This window comes from Ranitomeya imitator, chromosome 8, assembly GCF_032444005.1.
Source record: "Ranitomeya imitator isolate aRanImi1 chromosome 8, aRanImi1.pri, whole genome shotgun sequence".
Taxonomy (NCBI): Eukaryota; Metazoa; Chordata; class Amphibia; order Anura; family Dendrobatidae; genus Ranitomeya; species Ranitomeya imitator.
In genome coordinates this window covers 16,056,575-16,081,605 of record NC_091289.1, presented here as the reverse complement: position 1 = coordinate 16,081,605, position 25,031 = coordinate 16,056,575, and the positions used below count along the sequence as shown (strand labels likewise).

The window sequence follows — 25,031 nt, the reverse complement described above, 5'->3', positions numbered from 1 at the left end:
ATTGAGAGAGACAGGTAACCCTTCATTTGCTAGCGGTCAGAACGAGGTGCAGCTCATTGTAGCGGTCACTTGCCTGGGGAACAAGCCCCTTCCTTCTTTGGTCCCCTGATGAACCCCGGTCCACTATCCGGGGGGAAACGCGTTGGGACGGGCAGCAAAACGATGAGTACCACTTGTACTATCATTATTTTTTCTCTGACCATGCTGTAACCATGGATTATTCAAATCCTGCAATGTGCTATATAACTGGGCTCATATTATTATGTTTCTCATTTGAACAGCTGTGAGCAGCCTTTTCACTATTGTGATTACTGTTGCCAATAAGTTGGGGAGTTTTTGAATATATCCTATTAATATATTTTCTGAACGGGATAGTTCCCCTATGTTTTTGGTGTGATATATTGGCATTTATCAATGTGCACGTGAATATCATATGCCATACATCAGGCAACAATACTAAGCATCCTGCATAGTGTATATGACATATCAGTCCTGATATACATAAATATGTCTGACACAGAGTAAACATATCGGTATCTCTGCTCACAGTTCGCACCCCAGTTATTAGATGTTAGGATTCACATCAAGAGAATCCTGAATAATTAATGGGTATATGACAAACATTTGAACATACCCTGCAGGTGTCATCCAAGCACTTTAGCACATTTGCACTTTAATTATTATTATATTTTTTGGTGTTGGTGTTGGTGTTTTCTTTAAGTAGTCCCCTTTAGGGTCTTTTAGGGAGAGCCGTCGTTGAGTGGGGGCGCCATGTCGACTTTAGGGTGCCAACCTCCGCGGTAAGGTAGGGTGAGATTAGGGAGAGAGAGCACCCCCTCACCCAGATACCTCTATCCTTTTTAGTATTAAGTTATATGGTTAAGTAATACTGTCTCCTGACTCTAGTTGGTCATTTTTACCGCTAATTAATAAAAGTTATATTTTAGGGGCATTTTTCTGTTTTTCTTGGTTGTTACACCTCAGCTGCTGCAGAACCTCGTAATACACACCTCAGCTGTGGCAGAACCTTGTAATACACACCTAAGCTGCTGCAGAACCTCATACTACACCTCAGCTGCTGCAGAACCTCGTAATACACACCTCAGCTGTGGCAGAACCTTGTAATACACACCTCAGCTGCTGCAGAACCTCATACTACACCTCAGCTGCTGCAGAACCTCGTAATACACACCTCAGCTGTGGCAGAACCTTGTAATACACACCTCAGCTGCTGCAGAACCTCATAATACACACCTCAGCTGCTGCTGAACCTCACAATACACCTCAGCTGCTGCAAAACCTCGTAATACACACCTCAGCTGCTGCAGAACCTCGTAATACACACCTCAGCTGTGGCAGAACCTCATACTACACCTCAGCTGCTGCAGAACCTCGTAATACACACCTCAGCTGTGGCAGAACCTTGTAATACACACCTCAGCTGCTGCAGAACCTCATACTACACCTCAGCTGCTGCAGAACCTCGTAATACACACCTCAGCTGTGGCAGAACCTTGTAATACACACCTCAGCTGCTGCAGAACCTCATAATACACACCTCAGCTGCTGCTGAACCTCACAATACACCTCAGCTGCTGCAAAACCTCGTAATACACACCTCAGCTGCTGCAGAGCCTCATAATACACCTCAGCTGCTGCAGAACCTCGTAATACACACATCAGCTGTGGCAGAACCTTGTAATACACACCTCAGCTGCTGCAGAACCTCATAACACACACATCACCTGCTGCAGAACCTCATAATACACCTCAGCTGCTGCAGAACATCACAATACATGCTAACTGGATTCTAGTAGACGCTTGCGAAACCTCCGTCCGATTTCTTTTCTGCGTGAGACAGATGATACACGGAACACAAATCATCACACAGGTGAAGATGTTATTTACTCAGACGTGTGAATAAAGTCTTATTGCAGAGCCAACAGAGGTTCTGCAGCAGCTGTGTGAAACTATCGTTTCCCCGCTATAGATTATACGATTTTCCCGACATTTTAGAGAACTTTATATTAATAAATATTATTTATAATCACTACAATAGTATCAGGATCAAATCAACTTATGCCCTTCAATATTTTGAGGGCACTTCATCAAAATGCAAAAACCAAGTCCCACATTATCAAATGTTAGGGACAAAGAAGAGATCCCACATACTATATTAAAAAAACAATATTTTTATTAAAGCCACAAATGACAACAAACATTAAAAGACAATATTAAAAAAAAAAGCAAAATGCCGTCTAGGGGACGCCAGGTTCACTTAAATAGGAAAATTCACCACATATAATTACTGATCACATAATGGCGTCCCCGGAAGAAACTGGCGACGAAACGCGCGTCGGGGTGAGGGGACGCCAGGAATATCCACGCTGTAGGTAATTATCAACCTTTTATATTATATTGGCAACGCCATATTATTTCAAATCGTACCATATGTTGGGGAAGAACTTTGGCATGTATCCCTAGGGCCATTATGCAGTGATTACAGATAGGAAATTTTTCATGTCCCTGTATGTTAATTAACACAAGGTATATCTGTGGGTATAGACTGCTTTGAGACATTGAGCCTGGTTATATTAATGTATAGATAATCTGTTGGATATTTGATGGACTAGACTTGTCTGTTAATGAACTCTTTTTTTTTTATATGAATTGGTTTATAATATAATAAAATAGCTTATGTGATCAGTAATTATATGTGGGGAATTTTTCTATTTAAGTGAATCTGACGTCCCCTAGACGGCATTTTGCTTTTTTAATATTGTCTTTTATTGTTTGTTGTCATTTGTGGCTTTAATAAAAATATTGTTTTTTTTTGTAATATAGTATGTGGGATCTCTTCTTTGTCCCTAACATTTGATAATGTGGGACTTGGTTTTTGCAATAGTATCAGGAGGCAGATTGATACTTTGTTACGTTGTTGCTTCTGTTGTTTGTGTTCATGTTGCTACATTATTCCGATTCTTTGCAGCAGGCGGCAGCGCTAGGACTGTGCAGGTACCAGCGCCTGATATCATGAGTCTCAGGGATATGACACATGGGTATGACAGCCCAGGGGTGGACTTGGCAGCCGGCAGCACATGGAGGAGTTACCATAACAGCAGGGTGTAGGCGGACACACACACACACACACATTGCACTTGGGCGCTGGAGTGAGGACAGAGCTGGCACACAGGGGCCCTCAAGACACCAGGGGCCACACATTGGCTGCATTGTCATTTTTGACATCTGTTTCTTGCCATGAGTGATCAGGGAATGCTGGGGGCCGGATAAAATCTAAAGATCTAAAAAAAAAAAGGGGACCCTACGTGTCCATACAGAGAAGTAAAGGGGCGACTTCAAGACTCCGCACTGTCTTGGACTTTTCCTTGCTCTTCCAATTATTATTTTGTACCTTTTTTTAGCAACTGTGAACTATAAAACTAAAAAAGAAACAAACGTTTCCGTTGGGTTTTGACACTTTGTATCTTTTGGAAAACTAACCATGAAACGCTTTGCTTTCTGCTCCCTCTTCCTGGCATTGAGCTTACACTATGGGTTCGGAGGGCGGCAGGAGATTCCGCTGGAAACGCTTCCAAGTAACGCAGGCGATATCACCTGTACGGGGGTAAGTGATGCTGCTCTATAATACGATCATTAGAATGTGTCAGACTGTGTTCACACACTGCCAAAACGTCCAGTCTTGCTGCGTTTTTTCCAAAATCGAGGTAAAAAACGTTTTCTGTTTTAACAAAATGCTGCACCGCGGCCACAAGGTGTGAACGCAGCCTAATATCGTGATCACACGATGCAAGAAATCATCGACATAAAAGGTTTGGGACACACGTTCCAGTAAAGTTGCCAATAAGACACGTAATTAAAGGGCAATTAAAAATGAAATAAGTAGTCAATAATTACTTTTATTGGTTTAATATCTGTGGGAAAGCTGGGTGACAGCAGCCAATATGACCGCCACATTGAGATAGTTATGGAGAGATACGACCTACACTTTAGGAGTCTGGAAAAGCTGGATGACAGTCAATATGACTGCCACTTCGAGAGAGACATGATCTATGCTCTAGGAGTCAGGGAAAGCTGGGTGACAGCCAATATGACCGCCACTTCGAGAGAGACATGACCTATGCTCTAGGAGTTCGGGAAAGCTGGGTGACAGCCAATATGACCGCCACTTCAAGAGAGACATGATCTATGCTCTAGGATTCAGGGAAAGCTGGGTGACAGCCAACATGACCGCCACTTCGAGAAAGACATGACCTATGCTCTAGAAGAAAGGGAAAGCTGGGTGACAGCCAATATGACCACCAATTCGAGAAAGAAATGAGCTATGCTCTAGGATTCAGCGAAAGCTGGGTGACAGCCAACATGACCGCCACTTCGAGAAAGACATGACCTATGCTCTAGGAGTCAGGGAAAGCTGGGTGACAGCCAATATGACCACCACATCAAGATAGTTATGGAGAGATATGACCTACACTTTAGGAGTCTGGAAAAGCTGGATGACAGCCAACATGACCACCACTTCGAGAAGGACATGACCTACGCTCTAGGAGACAGGGAAAGCTGAGTGACAGCCAATATGACTGCCACTTCGAGAAAGACAGGGGACCTATGCTCTAGGAGTCAGGGAAAGCTGAGTGACAGCCAATATGACTGCCATATTAAGAGAGACATCACCTATGCTCTAGTAGGAAAAGCTGGGTGATAGCTGTAACATTATCGGTTGTCACCCAGCTTTCCCAGAATCTGAAGCAGCATAACAGAATTTCTGCATTGTAACTATTACACATAGAACATCGGGTTGTGATAAGGATCTGGAAATACTGGAATTATCAGGGTTACGTCTCAGTTTTGGAGTTTCTGATGAAAAGAACACAATCTCGGCCCGTCTGCATTCCGCAGGAATTTTAGTGACACATTCTCAAAGTTATTGTGGGACTGGTTATTTGCATATATTTTTTGGGGGGAGAAAATGTCAGTTTGCGTCCTGTATCCTGTGTGACATGTGATACTGGGAGGTGGTCAACAACTTCTTATTCTCCAATTGTTGAGCACTGTAACTCCCAACATCCCGGAACAGTAAAGGGGGCGATACACTTCAGAGATCTGTCAGCCAATTGCTTGTTCTGTTCCCCGCTCCTCATGCTCTATGAGCCAAGGGTGCATGACTTTTCATGGGCAGACCCCTATACTACAGGGAGAAAGGATTGGGCAGATTGAAATTCAACATGCCTGATCCTTTTTTTTCCCCCTGATATCATTCATTAATGGGGGTAGTCGTCCCATATATATATATTAAATGGTCATCCGGGAAGGCTGAAATTGGCGGCTATATCTGACTTTCATCTTTACTCCATTGGGCTTAAAGGGGTTGTCCAGTGAAGATGGTCACCTGCCCATTGGCAGAACTGGGCACTTGCATCCTGCCTAGAATGGCGAGGTAGTGCTCATGTCCGACCACCGCTTCATTCATCCTCCATTCCTAGTCAATGAATGGAGCGGTGGTGCGGATCCCAGCAGTCGGACCCAAATAATCCTGAGGATAGGTGACAACTGATTTTCCCTCAATAAAGCCCTTTAAATGGAGAGAGCACCTCACATACATCCCTGTTGTCAGAACAGGCCTCTCCCAGCTGTCGGGACCCCCATTAATAAAACATTTATGGCGTGGTCCTACAAGCCTCACGTATTACCACTGTCCAATAATCCAGGATATTTAATCATTGAGTGCTGATCGGTTCCATCGGTGCTGAATTAAAGGAATTGTCATTATAATAATAATGATTATATCACTACATGTGATGATTACATGTGTAAGCCATTGGAAAGGAGGCTGCGATGTTACCAGGGGCGTCTGCTTCACTGCATTCTTTTTAGGATCCCCTTGTAGGTTTGGGGTCCTGCATTGAGGTACAGGTAAAGAGAAGGATTCTGATATCAGGGAATCACGTCCGGCCACGATCGCTCTCTATAATCACAGCAGGAAACATTTTGCATTTCTGATCACAGGGAAAAAGGTGATATTAAAAAGTGACACCTCATCCACCATCCCGGCATCTCCAGAAGTTTCATTTGTCAGAAAAGTGCCATGAGGGATCATCAGTGTTTTTAAAAGGGCACTGTCACTATAGGAATGGAGGAACTATTGTTATGGGGCACTATGACTATTATGATGGGGCCAATTACTATTGTTATGAGGGCACTGTCACTATAGGAGTGGAGGAACTATTGTTATGGGGCACTATGACTATTATTATGGGGCCAATTACTATTGTTATGGGGGCACTGTCACTGTAGGAATGGAGGAACTATTGTTATGGGGTACTATGACTTATGATGGGGCCGATTACTATTGTTATGGGGGCACTGGCACTATAGGACTGGAGGAACTATTATTATAGGGCACTATGACTATTATTATGAGGCCAATTACTATTGTGGTGGGGGAACTGTCACTATAGGAATGGAGGAACTATTGTTATGGGGTACTATGACTATTATTATGGGGCCAATTTCTATTGTTATTGGGGCACTGTCACTATAGGAATGGAGGAACTATTGTTATGGGGCACCATGACTATTATTATGGAGTAATATTACTATTATTATGGGGAACTGACACTATTGGAATGGAGGAACTATTGTTTTGGGACATTATAATTATAATTAATTATTTGGCACTATAATTATTACTTTAGGGCACTATTACGATTGTTATTACTCTGACTATCATTATAAAGTGACTATTGTTATGACAACACTGTAACTATTGTAATTGGGACACCAATTATCAACATGGGGCACTGTGACTGCTGGAAGGTATATTTTTTGTCTTTGGAAGTTGTAGTGTCACTGGTTAGAGACCACCTAATAGCCCCAGGTTTTGTGCTGCGTAAGTAAAGAGCGCACTGTCACTCTAAATATTAGAATGAGGGTCCATCCCAGTGTGTTTAGACCATTTATTGCGTGGGGTTTTCTGTAACTCACGAGCGAGTAGTCAATATGATCACTTACATTATGTTTTGGTTATATAACTTTGTAGGACTTGATTACTTTGTTAGTGTCGGATGTTATCCGCTTATCTGCTTTATTGTAGGACTTTTTTTAACAGCACTTTCTATTATGGCGCAGTACTATTTAATGCTGCCTAAAATATTGCCGTAGAGTGTGATCAAATAACAGAGTCAAATAGTACCCCGATATCCTACAGTGCACCCTATAAAGACCATGCTATACCCCAATATCCTACAGTGCACCCTATAAAGACCATGCTGTACCCCAATATCCTACAGTGCACCCTATAAAGACCATGCTGTACCCCAATATCCTACAGTGCACCCTATAAAGACCATGCTGTACCCCAATATCCTACAGTGCACCCTATAAAGTCCATGCTGTACCCCAATATCCTACAGTGCACCCTATAAAGACCATGCTGTACCCCAATATCCTACAGTGCACCCTATAAAGACCATGCTGTACCCCAATATCCTACAGTGCACCCTATAAAGACCATGCTGTACCCCAATATCCTACAGTGCACCCTATAAAGTCCATGCTGTACCCCAATATCCTACAGTGCACCGTATAAAGACCATGCTGTACCCCAATATCCTACAGTGCACCGTATAAAGACCATGCTGTACCCCAATATCCTACAGTGCACCGTATAAAGACCATGCTGTAACCCAATATCCTACAGTGCACCCTATAAAGTCCATGCTGTACCCCAATATCCTACAGTGCACCCTATAAAGACCATGCTGTACCCCAATATCCTACAGTGCACCCTATAAAGTCCATGCTGTACCCCAATATCCTACAGTGCACCCAATAAAGAGTAATATCAGTGCAACTTAATAGTAGTACCATACAGTGCCCAAATATTTGACCTTTAGCGCACCCAATAAATATTAACATACAATACCTAAGATGCAGTGCCAAAAAGTGCCCAATTATCAGCAGCATACACCCAAGTTACAGTATTAACAGCGCATTAATATTACAGCATTCTTCTTGCCCTTCCTTCCCGGTGATGGATGGTTCCATCCGGCTGCATGGTTGCACTACTGGCACCAATTTTTGGTCTCCCAGGCTGTTAGCTGAAACAATTTTGCCCTTGCAGCATCGGAGGAGCGCAGGGGTGCTGAGTCTGGCTGGATCTAATGAGCCAGACATCCTTAGAGCAGCGTTAACAAGCTCTAAAACAAAGAGCTTGTGAGCACTGTGCGTCTTGCCTTGGATACTGGCCGTCGTTGATCAGCGGTAAACATTATGCAATCTCAAAGTTGCTCATTTTTACAAAGCTTTTGCAAATTTACCCATTTAATAAGATGAGACAACACCTTTAAAAATACCGTATGCAGTGCCCAAAAAATACCAGTGCTACATAGTACACAAACGGCAAACTATAATTAAATCAGTAATAGGGGATAAAGTCTTACCATGAGGGCCATAGAGTTCCTTAGTAGGTTTATAGTGATCACCTTGAGTATTTGGCGACCTTTGACCTGTAATTGCTTTTTGTGTAGGATTGCAGTCCATGAATAGGATTAACCGCTGGTATAATAGCCGCTTGTTTGCACATTGTTAACCGATGACGACTCTATGTAACCATTCATTGTCAGGCTCAGGTTTCTCTGGTTTTGCATTTCCTATAACTTAATAGGGTCAGCTGTCCCAAAATAATCTGCAGATGGGTGCATAATGTGTGTGTGTGTGTCATTACCCACGGTACATATGGTGGAGTAGGAAGCCTGGGGCAGAGGCTGTAGTCACACCTGGTGAGTAAAGAGCTCCAAAGACTATTCTGCTACAACAGTATTGCTATAGATGGTCCCGGTCGTTTTCCGTCAGGTGACGCTGTGTTGGATCGCTCTCTATGTAGTACTTACATATGGTATACTGTCCATACTGTGTACAAAAACCATACCACATGGTGCCTAATTATAAGTGCCATATAATAGCACCATACTATGGCCAAATAAAATGTCAATATGGTTTCCTAAATAATACTGCCATACTGTGCTGCCAACACCATCGTACACAACTCCAAACATATAGTAGCTTGTAGATTGTGAGCCCTCGCGGGCAGGGTCCTCTCTCCTCCTGTACCAGTTGTGACTTGTATTTTTCAAGATTATTGTACTTGTTTTATTATGTATACCCCTCCTCACATGTAAAGCGCCATGGAATAAATGGCGCTATAATAATAAATAATAATAATAATAATAATAGTAATGATTGATGTGGCAGCAGAAGGGTTTCCAGAACCTAAAATCTCAAGGAATTGTCTCATTATATGCCCTTATTCAGACATCCGTCTTGTTTACGGTTAGAACACGTACGCATTGTAGTCTATGGGGCTGTTCACATGTCCATGTTTTTTTTTGCAGACTGAGTATCCACAAAAGAAATTACAGTGACATGTGTCTGTTTCGATCCGAGTCACTGATCAAAATCGCCCATATAAGTTTATGTGTCTGTGAAAGTCACGTACAGCACAGGGTGTAAATCAAATCTACGGTATCTGTGATATATGTGATGGCAGGATCACATGTTCTCATGTCATTATCTCCTGATAACATATCGGGCTGGGACGCACCATCCATATATACCACTCAGTACCATCATAAGTAGATAATAGATCAAGGACACAACTATTGTCCAGCAAATACTTATCTACAGTATATGAGAACACCTCGCTGACAAGCAATGGCTGCGAAGATCCTGATATCAGGATCATAAATACATACTGTACATTGAGATAAAAGGACGTGCGCTGTCCGAGTCCATATTTCATATCCAAATCTGTCCATAAACATTAGACCCAACGCTGACATTTTAATGCACATCTATCTATACATCTAAAAGTCACCACCGCTATTCTGACCCCATAACAGACCACCTCTGGTATTAAAATCAGCACAAACTGCGCCCCCCAGGAGCTTCATGTCCGAGCAGCTGCATGCAGCCGCACATCACCAAGCACAATGCCGATAATCAGATGGAGTGGTCAAAAGCCGCCACCACTGAACTCTAGAAGAAACGTGTTCTGTGCAGTAATTGATCGCACTTCTCTATTTGCATCTGATGAAGGAGTCTATGTTTGGTGATTACAGGAGAATGCTACCCCCTGACTGCATTGTGCCCCCTGTACAGATGGTGCCAGAGGATAATGCTATAGGCTTGGACATTTTGCTCCAGTGAAAGGGAAGTCTTAATGCTTTAGCACAGTACATTGTGGACAATTGTAGCTTCCAGCTTTGTGGGAACAGTTTGGGAAGGCCCTTTTCTAGCCCCCATGGCGGTACGCAATGCACAAGCTACATAAAGATATGGTTGGGGGAGTTTGGTAGAAGAACATGAGTGGCTCTACAAAGCTTGTACCCCAGGCTCATCCAATACCTTTAGAATGAACTAGAATGGAGGCTCTATCTATCTATTTATTATCTATCTATCTATCTATCTATCTATCTATCTATCTATCTATCTATCTATCTATCTATCCAGAATTGGTGGTAATCACGGGACAACAATGTCTCACAGTGAGTTTCTTTGATTCTTCAACGACACATTTCCTTGGTTTCCTTGAGCTCGGCTGTGGTGTCCGACCTTACTAACCCTGGTTTCAGATTTTTTAATTAAGTCTTCTTTGCTCAGAACTGTTTATTCAGGATAAAATGTGTGGTTATAAATGGTCATAAAGGTGATAGGAAGGTAAATACCCTGAGACGTCCCCAGTTAGTTATCCAGACACAAAATGTCCTCCATAACAAGGTGATAACATGGGAGGTTATACATGGCTAAATTATTAATCATTATATTGTACACGAGTCCCGAAGTATAAACATCTCCTGCCTCGGCCATTGCACCCAATGGATTCCTATTGCTCCTAAAAACTAGGGAAAATTAGCATTTACATTGTGTCTTCTGGAGAATAGCAGATATTCAACCCTTCTGACGTCACATTTATGAAGGCCAAAAACCCCACTAGAAGAAAATGCTATAAATTTAATTGAGGACATCATCTAGAATTTTTTTGCAGATGAAATCTGCAGTGGAATCACAGCAAAAGTTGCCAGGCTGAGAATTTTCTCCACATCTTAAGGATGAGATTTTGTAAAATCTCATCCATGATGCTCATCACTGCAAATTTTCTGCGGTGCATACTCTGAGACACGTCAGCCAAAAGTCGTCTGGACCCATTGATTTTGGGATGATTGGCCACCAACTATCTAATGTGTATCGATGTGTCGGCCTATGGCAGAAGATCAGGGAGGGAGGGAAGGATCAGGCATGTTGGTTTTCAATATGCCCGATCCTTCATTCATGCAGGAGAGACGCTACGGACTGCGCTAACGCAATGTTCCAAAAGGTTTTGCGTTAGCCGATCCCACTAGCGCAGATCCCCGATCTGCGCTAGCGAGGAACGGACCGCGAACGCTGCAAGCAGCATTCGCGGTCCGTCACTCAAATGACGTCACATCGCTAGCGCACGCCCAATGTGGCAATGGCGGCGTTAACGGACTACGTTACACCGCGTTATGCCGCGGTGTAACGTAGTCCGTTAAACGCGGTCACATAATGCAATGTGACCCTAGAAGTTTCCTTCTTCCCAATTAAATAAATATGGACACTCGGTCACTGTAGTGTTTTGTGGGTCGGAATATGGACTGTAACATTTTGCCGCCATATTACAGTTGTGTGAAACTGGCTTTAGCTTTGTGCTAGGGAACCACAGGCACCTTGTGTGCCGCCATATGGTGTCTCTATAATACCGAATGTGCAGGAACATGGCATACAGGGATACATTCGGGTCCTATAGAAGTCTATAGGTGTTATATTACAGAGCTTGTATGGAGCGGTAATACGAAGCCCTAAATCTCCTGTCAGGTCTAGATATTTCCAGTCTATAACCGAGCGGCGGATCTTCCTCTTTTCATGTAATTGCTCCATGTTGTTCCCTAATTTCTCTGGCATGTGAATAATAACCCGTGTCACTCTGTGTAATGAGTAAATTTACGCGCCTGAATACATGACACAAACCGGTCTGTATTCTAATACAAAGTACACACATGGCGAGCGAGTGCCATGCCGCTTACTCGTTGTCACCAGGGAAACTCCTAACTGCCATCAGACGGGAACAATGGGCCCTCACACGCACCTCGGCCTTCTCTGCTTATTTTAGGATTGGAAGACTGGATATGGTTTATCAAACATATCACCATCTACTTAATATCTAGAACCTGGCGGCGCAGAAGGTGAACGGCAACCAATGTAAACAAATATGTCCCTTAACCGTCACCGGATGTTTTCCAGGACTTCAAATTTTTAGCCCGTATTCACACATTGAGGCAGTTTTATAAAATCTTACTATGAAAAATAAAAAATTAAAAAAAAAACACATTTGTTTACTGTTGCAACCAATCACAAAGCAGCTTTCAATTTACCAGAGCCATTTAAAATATGAAAGCTGAGCTCCTATTGGTTGCTATGGACAAAAAATATAGTTTTATGGCTAGGCCTCAATTTTCAGAGCTGTTTACTAGTAAATCTGTTGTTGTGACCCATAGCAACCAATCAAAGATTAGCTTTCATTTCCAAAGTAGCTCTGGCAAAATGAAAGCTGAGCTCTGATTGGCTGCTATGGACAACAAAGAGTTTTACTGTTAGGCCTCATTTATCAGAGCTGTAAAACTTTCTTTATTGTCCATAGAAACCAATTAAAGCTAAGCTTTCATTTCTCAAGCAGCTCTGGTGAAAGGAAAGCTGAGCTCTGATTTGTTGCTATGGGCAACAATGGTATATATATTTTTTTTTTACAGATTTTTTTTTTGACGGTCCCGGAATATTAAACAAAAAATGCTCTAAAAAGCGACAAAACTTTGTATGTACCGAAAATGGTAGCAATAAAAACTACAGCACGCAAAAAAAAATAAATTGTCATATAGTTCCATCGACAGGAAAACAAAAAGTTGCTTCTCTCAGAAAATGGCGGCCCAAGCCAATTTTTTTTTTTTCAAAGTTCAAAATATTTTTAAAACTAAAAAACACTATTAAAGTTTGGAGTCATCGTAACCACACTGACCTGGAGAATCATGATACCAGATTAGGCCTCTTTCACACTTCAGTTATTTGGCGTCAGTCTAAAACCGCCATTTTCCTCAAATAACGGATCCGTCATTTTTTTTGACGGATCCGTTATTTTCCCATAGACTTGCATTAGTGACGGATTGTGACGGATGGTCATCCGTTCCATCCGCCATGCGACGGATCCGTCGAAATTTGGCGGACGTTTTCTGAAAATAGACGGACATTGGAACGTTTTTTGTCAACGCTGAAATGGCGGATCGCGACGGATCCGTCGCGTCCGCCATTCCATAGAATGGGCGCCTATGGGCGACGGATCCGCCGCAACCGTTTTTTCGGCGGATCCGTCGCCCCAATCCGTTTTTTCAATTGCGCATGCTCCAAAAAGTAGATACTAAACATACCAAAAGAACTGGCGCACAGCTATAAACTATATACATAAAAGGGGGGTGCAAGTAGCAGCATAGTAAATGACAAAAAGCGAGAAGAAAGACGCTGCTACAAAAATTGCACACCACCCGGTATATGAACATGCAAAAAACACTTTATTGGCATAGACAATAAAAACAATTAAAAACATAGAACCACTGTAAACCACCTGGACATAAATACATGTGTATATACATAGCAATAATTATACAGCCTATCAATATGTCCATAGGGAATATACACCCTATATGGACCTGTATGCTGGTAAACACCTACCTAATGGCTCATGAGGACTCTGAATACAAGCCTATTATAAAAGGGATATATATCCCGCAGAACCCACAGGCAAGTGTGTCAAATAATGACCACCCACCTGCCCATATGAAGGGAAAAAAAAAAAAAAAAAAAAAAAAGAGCCTAAGCAGTGAGGGCAAGATATCCCCAACCCAAACCTGTACCAACCTATGTCCGATAAGCTGAGGTGTCCAGGGGGAGAGACAGTGGACCCTAACCCCACGCGTATCGCCTCCTTAATGAGGTTTCGTCAGGGGAAATATATATTTCCCCTGACGAAACCTCATTAAGGAGGCGATACGCGTGGGGTTAGGGTCCACTGTCTCTCCCCCTGGACACCTCAGCTTATCGGACATAGGTTGGTACAGGTTTGGGTTGGGGATATCTTGCCCTCACTGCTTAGGCTCTTTTTTTTTTTTTTTTTTTTTTTTTTTTTTTTTTTTTTTTTTTTTTTTTTTTTTTTTTTTTTTTTTTTTCCCTTCATATGGGCAGGTGGGTGGTCATTATTTGACACACTTGCCTGTGGGTTCTGCGGGATATATATCCCTTTTATAATAGGCTTGTATTCAGAGTCCTCATGAGCCATTAGGTAGGTGTTTACCAGCATACAGGTCCATATAGGGTGTATATTCCCTATGGACATATTGATAGGCTGTATAATTATTGCTATGTATATACACATGTATTTATGTCCAGGTGGTTTACAGTGGTTCTATGTTTTTAATTGTTTTTATTGTCTATGCCAATAAAGTGTTTTTTGCATGTTCATATACCGGGTGGTGTGCAATTTTTGTAGCAGCGTCTTTCTTCTCGCTTTTTGCCAAAAAGTAGATACTTCTCCCAGACAACCCCCAAGTAACGGATCCGTAAAAAAAACGGATCCGTTAGAACCGTTTTCGCAACAATTGTGACGGATCCGTCAATCCGTCACTATGTCGGCAGTGACTGACGCCAAAAGACTGAAGTGTGAAAGAGGCCTTACGTGTCTTTTTTTTTCCACCATTTCACCTCATTTGGAATTTTTTTCCCGTTTTTCAGTACGTTATATCATAAAGCAACTGGTGCCATATAAAACTACAACTCGTCCTACACAAAAAACAAGACCTCAAATAAGTTCTGACTATTAAAGGTGAAAGAAAAAATATTCGGAGCTCTTAGGTGTCACTCACAATCAGAGCTAGAAGGTGTCGCCTACATTCAGAGCTTTGAATCGTCACTCACTTTCAGAGCCCCAGAGATATCTCCCACAATTGGAGTTCGGAGGTGTCTCCCACCTTTGGAGCTTTGAGGTCTCATCCACATTTGGGGCTTGGTGTTGTCACTCACTGTCAGAGACTGGAGTTGTCATTCACATTCGGAGGTTGGAGGTGTCACCCACATTCAGAGGTTGGAGGTGTCACCCACATTCAGAGGTTGGAGGTGTCACCCACATTCGGAGGTTGGAGGTGTCACCCACATTCGAAGGTTGGAGGTGTCACCCACATTCTGAGGTTGGAGGTGTCACCCACATTCAGAGGTTGGAGGTGTCACCCACATTCGGAGGTTGGAGGTGTCACCCACATTCGAAGGTTGGAGGTGTCACCCACATTCAGAGGTTGGAGGTGTCACCCACATTCGGAGGTTGGAGGTGTCACCCACATTCGGAGGTTGGAGGTGTCACCCACATTTGGAGCTTGGAGATGTTGCCCACATTCAGAACTTGGAGCTGTCACTCACTTTCAGAACCCGGAGATGTCACCCACATTCTGATCTCAGAAGTTTCACCCACATTTGGAGCTCAGAGGTGTTGCCCACAATCGGAGCTCGGAGGTGTCAACCAAATTGAGACCCTGGAGTTGTCACCTACATTCAAAGCCCCAAGATGTCACCCTCATTTGGAGCTTGGAGGTGTCACTCACAATCAGAGCTCGAAAGTGTCTACTACATACGGAGCCTTGAGTTGTCATCCACATTCAGAGCCCAGAGTTGTCACCCACATTTGGAGCTCGGAGGTGTCACCCTCATTTGGAATTTGGATTTGTCACCCATATTTTGCGCACAGAGGTGTCAGCAACATTTGGGTGAAGAGATGGTCATTCTGCTGTGCATATTGAACATGTGCAAAAGATATTTCAATATGGCATTAGGCAAGATGGTGCTATATAGGGAGTAGTGATGAGCGAGTATACTCGTTGCTCGAGTTTTCCCTGAGCACGCTCGGGTGATCTCTGAGTATTTGTGACTGCTCGGAGATTTAGTTTTTGTTGCCGCAGCTGCACTATTGGGTTGCCTGGTTGCTTGGGAATCCCCACATGTAATCAAGCTGGCTAGCAGCCGTAAATCATGCAGCTGCTGCAAAGAAAACTAAGGCTATGTGCACACGTTGCGGATTTTGCTATCTGCAGCAACTTTCCATGCGTTTACAGTACAATGTAAACCTATGGAAACCGCAATCCGCAGTGCACATGCTGCGAAAAAAAAAACCGCGGAAACGCTGCGGTTTACATTCCGCAGCATGTCAATTCTTTGTGCGGATTCCGCAGCGGTTTACACCTGCTCCACAATAGGAATCCGCAGGTGTAAATCCGCAGTGGAATCCGCACAAAAACCGCGGTAAATCCGCAGGTAAAACGCAGTGCCTTTTACATGCGGATTTCTAAAATCCGCTGCGGAAAAATCCGCAGAGGTCAATTTTACATGTTCACAAACCCTAAATCTCCGTACACTCACAATACTCGGAGGACACCCGAGCGTGCTCGGGAAAACCTGAGCAACGAGTATACTCGCTCATCACTAATAGGGAGTAGAAATCTTTTTTTGCCAGAGCTTCTCCTTAGGGTTAGTCATAATAGCTACAGTAAATGTATTATATTTATGCATTTGTATTAGGATATGTAAATAGTTAAGGACTCTATATAGAGAGCAAACCCCTTTGGTACTGCTCAGAGACTTCTGTTACTTGAGCAGTGCCAAAGGGTCCTGATCTCTCTATATAGTTGTCAGTGAGGTTGGATCTTGTGAAAATGATTCCACATGTCCCAGACCCTCATATCTGAACAATGTCAGATATTCGCTCAACCCAAAGACATAGTTGTGGTTGTATATATGAAGCAGAATGGGCCGCGCTGCTCCACTTTTTTATGTGGATAGTTTTAATTGTGAGTGTGTGCAGCTGATGAGTTCACTGAAACCCGCACTATAATAAGATCCTGTAATACAGGTGAGTGTTGCAATAAAGTCTCCTTGGCCAAGACAAACAGGCATTTGATCTTTGATTCGACCTTCCCTTGTACCTGACAGCTGGAACTTCACAGGGTGTTGATCTGATGTTAGCGCTGGGTGTCACTTTCTCTGAATTATAGAGGTGTACCATGACTTTATGACATATAAATAAATGTGAACTACATCTAAAAGAAGCAACCTCTTTGTGGCATTTTATTCTCATACTTGTTCTTTCTTTTATACTGTCATATTTATTCATTCTGTAATCTGAGGTGTAAAATATGCTAACTGTAGAAAAAAGTTATCATGGCTCCACCTCTACTAAAAGTATCACTCTGTGGGGAACTGCCATGGGTACGTTAACTACGCCATATTAATAGTTGATATGAATATTCATAGGGTACTCTTTCTCTAGATGTACCTCACTCTAGCTACCTAATAAATGACACTAAAGAGGCAGTGTTTTTTTCTTCTGGAGATGGGCTAATTTGCATATGTTTTTCCATGGAGCATTGCTTGCCAGCTAGTCTCCTGAGGAGTCTTGCAGCCTAGTCCATAAATACGGCTTTGTTTATTAGCCTGGTACAGTGATATCCTGCATATTAGCAGTACACATAAGAACTACTGCACATGCATCTCTACTTAATTGCTCTAAGCTCAAGTTCCCTGGCTGACTCCTTGTTACAACCCTGCCTATTTCCATTAGGTTTAAAGGTAAAGAGGTGATCTAGGAGCCTAAAAAGGCCCTGTCACTGTAAATATATAACTTTGTTTTTTTTTGTAACCTGACGCAAATGCTGCTGTTTGCCTGAATCCGGTGTTGTTTTTAGTTTGTTCCTGTGCCTCTCCATTCCTGAGATATAGCCTTCTTTTCCCTGCATGTAAATATAGTCTTTTTTTAACCAAGTGGGTGTGGTCTCTGAAAAGAATGGTCCATATCTCAGGAATGGAGAGGTGCAGGAACAAAAGAAAAAAAAAATCACCAGATTCAGGAGAAAAGCGGCATTTACACCAGGCAAAAAAAAAAAAGAAGACATTTATAGCATGTGAAAGGTCCTGTTTCAAACGTGGTGACAGAGGCCTGAAATGTGGTAACAAGTCTGCATTTCTGTGAGGATCTGTCATCTCTCACGACCTGTCTATTTTAGTACATACTTGTATTTCACATGAGATATCCTGGATTATCTGTTCTTCTGTTAAGGTACCTTCACACATAACGATATTGTTAACACTGCAGACAATACAGGAACAGACCCTACTAACGAGAGCAATAGTCGTAGTGGTCAATTTATTAATACATTTCCAGGAGTTATAATAGAGGAACAGCACATTGCAGAGTAGATAATTCCGAATTTTATGCCACATTTAATGAGTGTGCTAGACACTGCTCAGAAAGTTCAGCAGGGGTAAGGTTAGGTCAGCCTATGCAATACTGTTATAAATTGCGACTAAGTGAGGAACTGCTCTGGATAGGTCAGTAATTAAAAGTTTAGAAATATTTGACCACAGACTGAAATTGTTCTCGTTATTCTTGTTCCTTGTGTCCTCAGTATTGGGAAGTTACTGCTTGGGTAAACACTTGATGAAGTCACACATTTGTTGTCTGCCCGGGTGACACAAAAACACTTCTGATGCCAATCATCTGCTGTATAACTACAAGTCCCAGCATGTATCTCTGGTGTCTTGTGGGGTTTCTAGTTTATGTAAGAAGATCCTGCTGGGACTTGTAGTCACGGAGTGCAGGGATGTGTGTGTGGGGGTCCGTATATATTTTGATGCTCTGTATTTAGGAAATTCTGGGGTCTGTAGGGGTGTGTGGTCTGTACATTCTCAATTTTGCCTCAACAGGAGCCAATAAAACCACACCCAAAGGTAGGCATAGTGGGGTCATTTCTCAGAGCATCACACTGTAATTGTTGGCATGTAGTCTGGAGTCTGTATTTGGGGATCTGGTGTTACATCTGTATCTGGGGAGATATCTGGTCTGTATTTATTTATGGAGTCTGTAACAATTTTGGGGTCCTAGGCATTATTTGTGATAGAAAGAGCCATATCGCCTACCACTTTACAGAACCTCCCACCTGACGAGTATGGAAATAACAGTAATATACAACATCTCATTACTTAAGTTGTAGCTAGCCTTTCCTTCAATATACAATTCTCTCCTCTAGTCCTGAATCTTTTCCCCTTGATCTTTTTAGGGTGCATGCTATTATTTCCCTGCTTCCTCTTACACAATATAAGCATTTGCCTTTACCTACCACTGGGGGGAGCTCACTGAACACAAGTCTATCTGTATACCTGACTTGCTGTTAGCTCCCTCTAGTGGTGGCTGTGTGCAGCCAGAATTGTAATATCTGACGATGTGATGACCTTTACCATGGCGGATTGTCATTGCTCATACTTTTTTCTTTCCTTATTTCAGGATCTTCAATGCAATTCCTCAGGTATGCATAGAGTTAAATATCTTCTCCTTACAGGTGACATTTTTCGGCAATGAATTTCTATTTAGTTGAATTAGTAATTCAATCATTTTCCAATCATTATGTAATACAAGGAAAAAATAAAATCTTGCACCCTGGTTTATGATGGGAGTGACGTGCGGTATAATTAGTGATGTAGCCATTTCCCCTTTAAGACGTCATTTTTCCCTTGATATTGCAGACACCTTCTGTGCCGACGGAGACTTGGAAACTGCAAAATTTCCTGTTTTGATACCGACGGACATCAGAGCGAAAACGGTGAAAAGGTGCGACCGGAAGGGCTGCCAGCTCTGCGTCCAGGTCACCATGGACATATCCGTGGCTTTCATATCAGGTATCGGATGGGGGCCACGTTTGTCGTAGGACTGCACATAAATTGGAGAATGGTATTAACGAGGGGTGTATTAATGAGGGGTGTATTAATGAGGGGTGTATTAATCAGGGGTGTATTAATCAGGGGTGTATTAACGAGGGGTGTATTAATGAGGGGTGTATTAATGAGGGGTGTATTCATGAGGAGTGTATTAACAAGGGGTGTATTAATGAGGGGTGTATTAATGAGGGGTGTATTAATGAGGAGTGTATTAACAAGGGGTGTATTAATGAGGGGTGTATTAATGAGGAGTGTATTAACAAGGGGTGTATTAATGAGGGGTGTATTAATGAGGGGTGTATTAACAAGGGGTGTATTAATGAGGGGTGTATTAATGAGGGGTGTATTAACCAGGGGTGTATTAATGAGGGGTGTATTAATGATGGGTGTATTAACCAGGGGTGTATTAACAAGGGGTGTATTAATGAGGGGTGTATTAATGAGGGGTGTATTAACTAGGGGTGTATTAACAAGGGGTGTATTAATGAGGGGTGTATTAACAAGGGTTGTATTAATGAGGGGTGTATTAATGAGGGGTGTATTACTGAGGGGTGTATTAATGAGGAGTGTATTAACAAGGGGTGTAGTAAAGAGGGGTGTATTCTTGAGGAGTGTATTAACAAGGTGTGTATTAATGAGGGGTGTATTGACAAGGGTGTATTAATGAGGGGTGTATTAATGAGGAGTGTATTTACAAGGGGTGTATTAATGAGGGGTGTATTAATGAGGGGTGTATTAACACGGGGTGTATTAATGAGGGGTGTATTAATGAGGGGTGTATTATCAAGGGGTGTATTAACGAGGGGTGTTACTTTCCAGAATTCTCAGAAGAACTCGGCTCAGGCGATTGCAGCGACTACTATGATGAGTATGTCGGCGATTACTCGGAAGACGAAGACTTTCCAAATGTAAACCTGTACATAGCGATGAATAAACCCACCAAAGGTAAATTGCTTTTTTCATATTTGCATGGTTGCTGTTGCTCTCTGATTAGATGCAATGAGCAACAATGAAAAGTGATTGACAGACGATGCTACGACGCGCGTCGGGTATGAGGCATCCATGATGTCTTCTCTTCTGCTCCCGGTTCCAGCGCTGGTGCATGTAAAGCTGGTTAAAAGCCTGCATCTGCCTTGTTCAGGACCACCCACTAGTTCCAAGAGCATTGGAAAAAGATGGGGGTCTTCATAAAACGGCACCACCCCTGTCCACAGGTTGTGTGTGGTATTGCAGCTCCGCCCAATTCATCTCAATGGAGTTATAAGAGCAGCTACAACCCATGCACACGTGTGGTGCTGGCATTAGAAGAAAGACTCTATTTTTTTTCTAATTCTGGATGACCTCTCTAATTCCCCACTCAAGCCCCTTCCACATTCCATCCAAGAAGGTTCGCAAAAATACCAATTTGGGGTATATTTTCATAAGACCTCCCAATATGAAAACCAAATATTACAATATGTGTCGGGGGCATGGATGTATCCTGTTCGGGACCCCATTGTTGGACATGGGTTGGCAAAATTGGCCAGTGGGGTCCATTCTGGGGAAGGGGCATCCTCACCTCCTGGGTCTCTTTTCCAAGGGCTGTTTTCCAGTCCGCTGCCTTTTCATGCCAACCTGAACGGACTGATGATCAAATACCAATTAATTGTGGGTTTATTAGACATTAGTATAATTGACATCGTCTGTTTCCTTGTGGATACTGCTTGGTAAATAATAAGTGAACCCTCCAGCTGTCTCTGTTCCTGTTTCTCCAAAGTCAACAAAGTCAAACTATCACCTTGTGTTTGCAGATTCCTTGCTCTGTGCCGACCTGTACATACTGCGGCTTGTACCCAGCAGCAATCTCTGCTCCTTTGTGAGAATTTCATTGTCTCAGTTGTCAATTCCACGGAGACCCGACACCAACAACCGCATCAAGGTGGTAAGGATCCATAATTCCTGTCCTGGATGGAGGCCGAACCCCGATCACTTCCAAAAAGTTACAGCAGCCATTTATTAGTAATAGAATTGTCATTATATAATAGTTCTATTTATTTACACTGCAGGGATCTGTAATATATAACAGTGTTAGTGCGAGACCCGGGAATAGCCTCAACATAACGTCGTACACAGAACCAAAGTACATGGAGGAACTACACGTGCACCACAACTTACCCGGTAAGGGACAATGATAGCAGTTATATTCTTGTACATAGGGGCAGTATTATAGTAGTTATATTCTAGTACATAGGGGCAGTATTATAGTAGTTATATTCTTGTACATAGCAGTATTATAGTAGTTATATTCTTGTACATAGGGGGCAGTATTATAGTAGTTATATTCTTGTACATAGGGGCAGTATTATAGTAGTTATATTCTTGTACATAGCAGTATTATAGTAGTTACATTCTTGTACATAGGGGCAGTATTATAGTAGTTATATTCTTGTACATAGGGGCAGTATTATAGTAGTTATATTCTTGTACATAGCAGTATTATAGTAGTTATATTCTTGTACATAGGGGGCAGTATTATAGTAGTTATATTCTTGTACATAGGGGCAGTATTATAGTAGTTGTATTCTTGTACATAGGGGCAGTATTATAGTAGTTATATTCTTGTACATAGGGGCAGTATTATAGTAGTTATATTCTTGTACATAGGGGCAGTATTATAGTAGTTATATTCTTGTACATAGGGACAGTATTATAGTAGTTATATTCTTGTACATGGGGCAGTATTATAGTAGTTATATTCTTGTACATAGGGGCAGTATTATAGTAGTTATATTCTTGTACATAGGGAGCAGTATTATAGTAGTTATATTCTTGTACATAGGGGGCAGTATTATAGTAGTTATATTCTTGTACATGGGGCAGTATTATAGTAGTTATATTCCTGTACATAGGGGCAGTATTATAGTAGTTATATTCTTGTACATAGGGGCAGTATTATAGTAGTTATATTCTTGTATATAGGAGCAGTATTATAGTAGTCATATTCTTGTATATAGGAGCAGTATTATAGTAGTCATATTCTTGTATATAGGGGCAGTATTATAGTAGTTAGATTCTTGAATATAGGGGCAGTATTATAGCAGTTATATTCTTGTATATAGGGAGCAGTATTATAGTAGTTAGATTCTTGTATACAGGGGCAGTATTATAGCAGTTATATTCTTGTATATAGGGAGCAGTATTATAGCAGTTATATTCTTGTATATAGGGGCAGTATTATAGTAGTTAGATTCTTGTATATAGGAGCAGTATTATAGTAGTTATATTCTTGTATATAGGGGCAGTATTATTGTAGTTATATTCTTGTACATAGGAGCAGTATTATAGTAGTTAGATTCTTGTACATAGGAGCAGTATTATAGAAGTTATATTCTTGTACATAGGGGCAGTATTATAGCAGTTATATTCTTGTATATAGGGAACAGTATTATAGTAGTTAGATTCTTGTATATAGGGGCAGTATTATAGAAGTTATATTCTTGTATATAGGGGCAGTATTATAGTAGTTATATTCTTGTATATAGGAGCAGTATTATAGTAGTTATATTCTTGTATATAGGAGCAGTATTATAGAAGTTATATTCTTGTACATAGGGGCAGTATTATAGCAGTTATATTCTTGTATATAGGGAACAGTATTATAGTAGTTAGATTCTTGTATATAGGGGCAGTATTATAGAAGTTATATTCTTGTATATAGGGGCAGTATTATAGTAGTTATATTCTTGTATATAGGAGCAGTATTATAGTAGTTATATTCTTGTATATAGGAGCAGTATTATAGAAGTTATATTCTTGTACATAGGGGCAGTATTATAGTAGTTAGATTCTTGTATATAGGGGCAGTATTATAGTAGTTAGATTCTTGTATATAGGGGCAGTATTATAGCAGTTATATTCTTGTATATAGGGGCAGTATTATAGTAGTTAGAGTCTTGTATATAGGGAGCAGTATTATAGCAGTTATATTCTTGTATATAGGGGCAGTATTATTGTCGTTATATTCTTGTACATAGGAGCAGTATTATAGTAGTTAGATTCTTGTACATAGGAGCAGTATTATAGTAGTTATATTCTTGTACATAGGGGCAGTATTACAGTAGTTATATTCTTGCACATAGGAGCAGTATTATAGTAGTTATATTCCTGTACATAGGGGGCAGTATTATAGTAGTTATATTTTTGTACATAGGGGCAGTATTATAGTAGTTATATTCTTGTACATAGTAGCAGTATTATAGTAGTTATATTCTTGTACATAGGGGCAGTATTATAGTAGTTATATTCTTGTACATAGGAGCAGTAATATAGTAGTTATATTCTTGTACATAGGAGCAGTATTATAGTAGTTATATTCTTGTACATAGGGGCAGTATTATAGTAGTTATATTCTTGTATATAGGAGCAGTATTATAGTAGTTATATTCTAGTACATGGGAGCAGTATTATAGTAGCTAAGAAACAATTGAACTTTATGAATGTCAACAGTGTGGTAAATTGGTGAAGAATTTTACGTACAAATTCTAATAAATATTTTGCTGTTTTGAAGATTGCAAAGAACTGGATGCAAAGGAGAATATTCTGGAATGTGAAGGTATATATATATATATATATATATTTGATGTTCTAAGTATTGGTTTAGAGCAAAGATATTCACTCTGTTGTTTTCCACCTCTCCCATCCTGACAACTGCAGGATATTAATTTCTATAACTAAATTATTACAAACCTGCTTCTTTTCCATGCAGCACCCTGGATAAATGTAACTGGTGGCAGCCATAACATGTCTGTTAGCATAGATAATGGAACCTCTGCGAGGAACACAACACTGCGAGTCTATCATAAATCCAGACACCAACGAAATGACACAACATACAATTTAGTGAGTATTGGCACAATGGACGGTATTATTTATTAATATTTATGAAGTATACAGTAGATAGAGGAATAGATAGGATATAAAATAGGAGCTGGATGGATCATAGATAGATCATAGTAATAGATAGATAGATAGATAGATAGATAGATAGATAGATAGATAGATAGATAGATAGATAGATAGATAGATAGATAGATAAATAATCAGAAAATCAGAAAAAAACAGGCAGCACTCCAAAAATCAAAATGAAAAACCATGGCTTTACTGAT

The 25,031-nt window shown here is 41.2% G+C and overlaps 1 protein-coding gene across 1 annotated transcript in view; it reads left to right on the top strand.

Annotated features, from left to right (window-relative positions):
- Positions 1 to 3,141: 3,141 nt before the first annotated feature.
- IL17RC (interleukin 17 receptor C) overlaps positions 3,142 to 25,031 on the top strand; it is a 37,837-nt gene continuing 15,947 nt past the window's right edge. The window contains exons 1-8 of the mRNA XM_069736403.1: positions 3,142 to 3,625; positions 19,457 to 19,478; positions 19,696 to 19,848; positions 20,707 to 20,832; positions 21,678 to 21,808; positions 21,933 to 22,044; positions 24,434 to 24,478; positions 24,632 to 24,765. Coding sequence (XP_069592504.1) covers positions 3,503 to 3,625; positions 19,457 to 19,478; positions 19,696 to 19,848; positions 20,707 to 20,832; positions 21,678 to 21,808; positions 21,933 to 22,044; positions 24,434 to 24,478; positions 24,632 to 24,765 — 846 coding nt within the window. The 5' untranslated portion in view covers positions 3,142 to 3,502. The remainder of the gene's footprint in view (positions 3,626 to 19,456; positions 19,479 to 19,695; positions 19,849 to 20,706; positions 20,833 to 21,677; positions 21,809 to 21,932; positions 22,045 to 24,433; positions 24,479 to 24,631; positions 24,766 to 25,031) is intronic.